Source organism: Solanum stenotomum, chromosome 8 (assembly GCF_019186545.1).
Source record: "Solanum stenotomum isolate F172 chromosome 8, ASM1918654v1, whole genome shotgun sequence".
Taxonomy (NCBI): domain Eukaryota; kingdom Viridiplantae; phylum Streptophyta; class Magnoliopsida; order Solanales; family Solanaceae; genus Solanum; species Solanum stenotomum.
In genome coordinates, this window is record NC_064289.1 from 8204448 (window position 1) to 8206937 (window position 2490).

The 2490-nt window shown below is 30.3% G+C and overlaps 1 protein-coding gene across 1 annotated transcript; it reads left to right on the forward strand.

Annotated features, from left to right (window-relative positions):
- Window positions 1–1542: 1542 nt before the first annotated feature.
- Window positions 1543–2352, forward strand: LOC125874488 (non-specific lipid transfer protein GPI-anchored 14-like). The gene is made up of 2 exons (XM_049555382.1): window positions 1543–1893; window positions 2000–2352. Exons 1-2 carry the CDS (start codon window positions 1578–1580, stop codon window positions 2227–2229), a joined length of 546 nt encoding a protein of 181 aa, XP_049411339.1. The 5' UTR covers window positions 1543–1577; the 3' UTR covers window positions 2230–2352.
- Window positions 2353–2490: the final 138 nt, after the last annotated feature.

A 2490-nucleotide genomic window follows, 5' to 3' on the forward strand; every position in this document is an offset into this window, starting at 1 on the left:
GTTGTTCTCGAAAGACTCTCGGCTCAAGTGCATCAAACTCAAGTAAAAGAAGAAGAAAACAATGAAGAAAGTATAGTCATTACTCCCTTCGTCTAACAATAGTTGTCCACTATACTATTTTGGGATGTCCAATGATACTTGCCACTTTATGAAATTAATGGATAATTTTACACTTAGTTCCTAATTTACCATTATTATTAATTATAGTATTTCTCTATTACATTTTTCAAAACATTGTATTTATTATATTCAAAGGGTAATATAGTAAAATTACCCTTTATTTATAGTTTCTTAAGAACATGCAAAGTTAATAATGGACAAGTATTATTAGATAGATGGGATATTTTTTTTTAAAAAAAAAATGTAAAGTCAATAAGAAAAGAAACAATAACAATAGTAAAATAGTGTGATAACTAAAAACACAATAAACAACATATGAGAAGAACTACAAGTATACGACTTGTACTACGATTGGACTAGTTTTAACCTTCAATAAATTAAAAATGGGGTGAAAAACATTTACACCCTTAACTTTATTGTAAAATCAAACTCCTACAATAAATATAAATGAAGTGTCTAGCCTAGTCACCACTCTCGTCTACTTCACCTTGGTTCTTATTATTATGGGAGTGCGGAATACAGGAACATTAAAGAGGAGCATTTGATTTTCCAACATTTGAACATGAACTGCAGAGACCAATTAACCCTGAGGATTAATTTGGAGGCTATGGTGAATTCTTGGGAATCCAAATCTCATGACATTTAAGTTCAAATGTTCCCTCCGTTTAAGAAAAAATGACCTAGTTTGACTTACATAAAGAATATAAGAAAAAAAATAAGATTTTTCAATCTTGTGATCCTAAATTAAGGTTTGAAAAAATCCTTTTTGCTAGAAAATTTGGCCAGAATGTTATTTTACCTTTTAAAACATTTTTATCCTTTTAATTTTAATACCTTTTAACTAAAAAATGGAAAAAAAATCAGTTTATTTTAAAATAAAACAAGATATTATAGTTTTTTTAAAATTTCTGGCCAAATTTTCCGGCCATTTAGCATTTACCCATGTCAAATGTATTAAAATATCATTTGATTTTGTGGCCTTNTTTTGAAAAAATCTTTTTTGCCAGAAAATTTGGCCAGAATGTTATTTTACCTTTTAAAACATTTTTACCTTTTTAATTTTAATACATTTTAACTAAAAAATGAAAAAAAGATCAGTTTATTTTTAAATAAAACAAGATATTATAGTTTTTTTAAGGCCATTTAGCATTTACCCATGTCAAATGTATTGAAATATCATTTGATTTTGTGGCCTTAAAAACTAAAATTAAAGTGTTGTCAAAACAGAAAAGTAGGTCATTATTTTTGTAACGAAGGAAGTATGTCGTTTCTTGGAAAGCGGAATTACATTTCTCCAAGCGTCATAAATTTTGTTATCGATGGGAAGCAAGAAAGAAATAAATACGTTAGTCTAAGAATAACACTATATAAACCGCTAGGCTATAAGCAACACATCTACATATTCTTAGCTAGAACACACAAAATTAATTAGCAAAGAGTTGAAAATATTAGTGAAGATGAATAAGTTATCAGTGTTGTGCATGTTAGTGTTGGTGACATTAGCAATGGGTAATATAGAAGATGATGTAAAAGATTGTGCAGACCAACTTGGAGATTTGGCATCATGCATACCATATGTTAGTGGCACAGCAAAAATGCCAACACCTGAATGTTGTGAGGATACTCAGAAATTAAAAGCTGCTAAGCCTAAATGTCTTTGTGTTCTCATTAAAGAGAGCACTGATCCATCTTTAGGCCTACCTATTAACACTACTTTAGCTCTTCAAATGCCAGCTGCTTGCAAAATTGATGCCAAAGTATCTGATTGCCCATGTAAATAATTAACCTCCTTTCTATTGATCATACGAAAGCATGCTATCGCACAGTCTAGTCTGTTTGGTCAAACTTCTAAAATTAACTTATTTGTTTTTAATTGCAGCATTACTGAAGATCCCAGCAGATTCACCAGATGCAAAGATTTTTAAAATAACTGATTCAGCTTCTACCACAACCTCATCATCCCCTGCTTCTAGTTCAGAAACAAAGAGTACTACTTCAGATACCAAGAGTACTACTCCTACAAGCACCAGTGGAGTTGCAAAGCAGATCAGCACCAACATTATACTGACTATGGCACTTACAGTAATTGCATTGATCATCTTTATTTAGAATAATTTGAGCAAGGCTAATTAATTATGGAAACTAGCTAGCTAGGGATCATCTCTATTTCTATTGTTAGTTTCGTTTCTTGTTTTAACTTGTTTCACTCAGCTTAGGTCCAAATAAAATATCAATTTGCAATAATACTTGTTTGACCTTGATTTTTATCCAATGGAAGTTAATAAATTTTGTTATTGCTATTGTTTTATGACCGTTATGTTATGATTTCTCTATTATATGCTATATCCTCTGTGTGTTATTTGAGTCGAT

Excerpts from the sequence above, each read along its gene's own strand:
- LOC125874488 (XM_049555382.1), top strand. The coding sequence starts at position 1,578 with ATGAATAAGTTATCAGTGTTGTGCATGTTAGTGTTGGTGACATTAGCA. Across the intron at positions 1,894-1,999 it reads CAAAGTATCTGATTGCCCAT|CATTACTGAAGATCCCAGCA; the intron begins GTAAATAATTAA and ends TTTTAATTGCAG.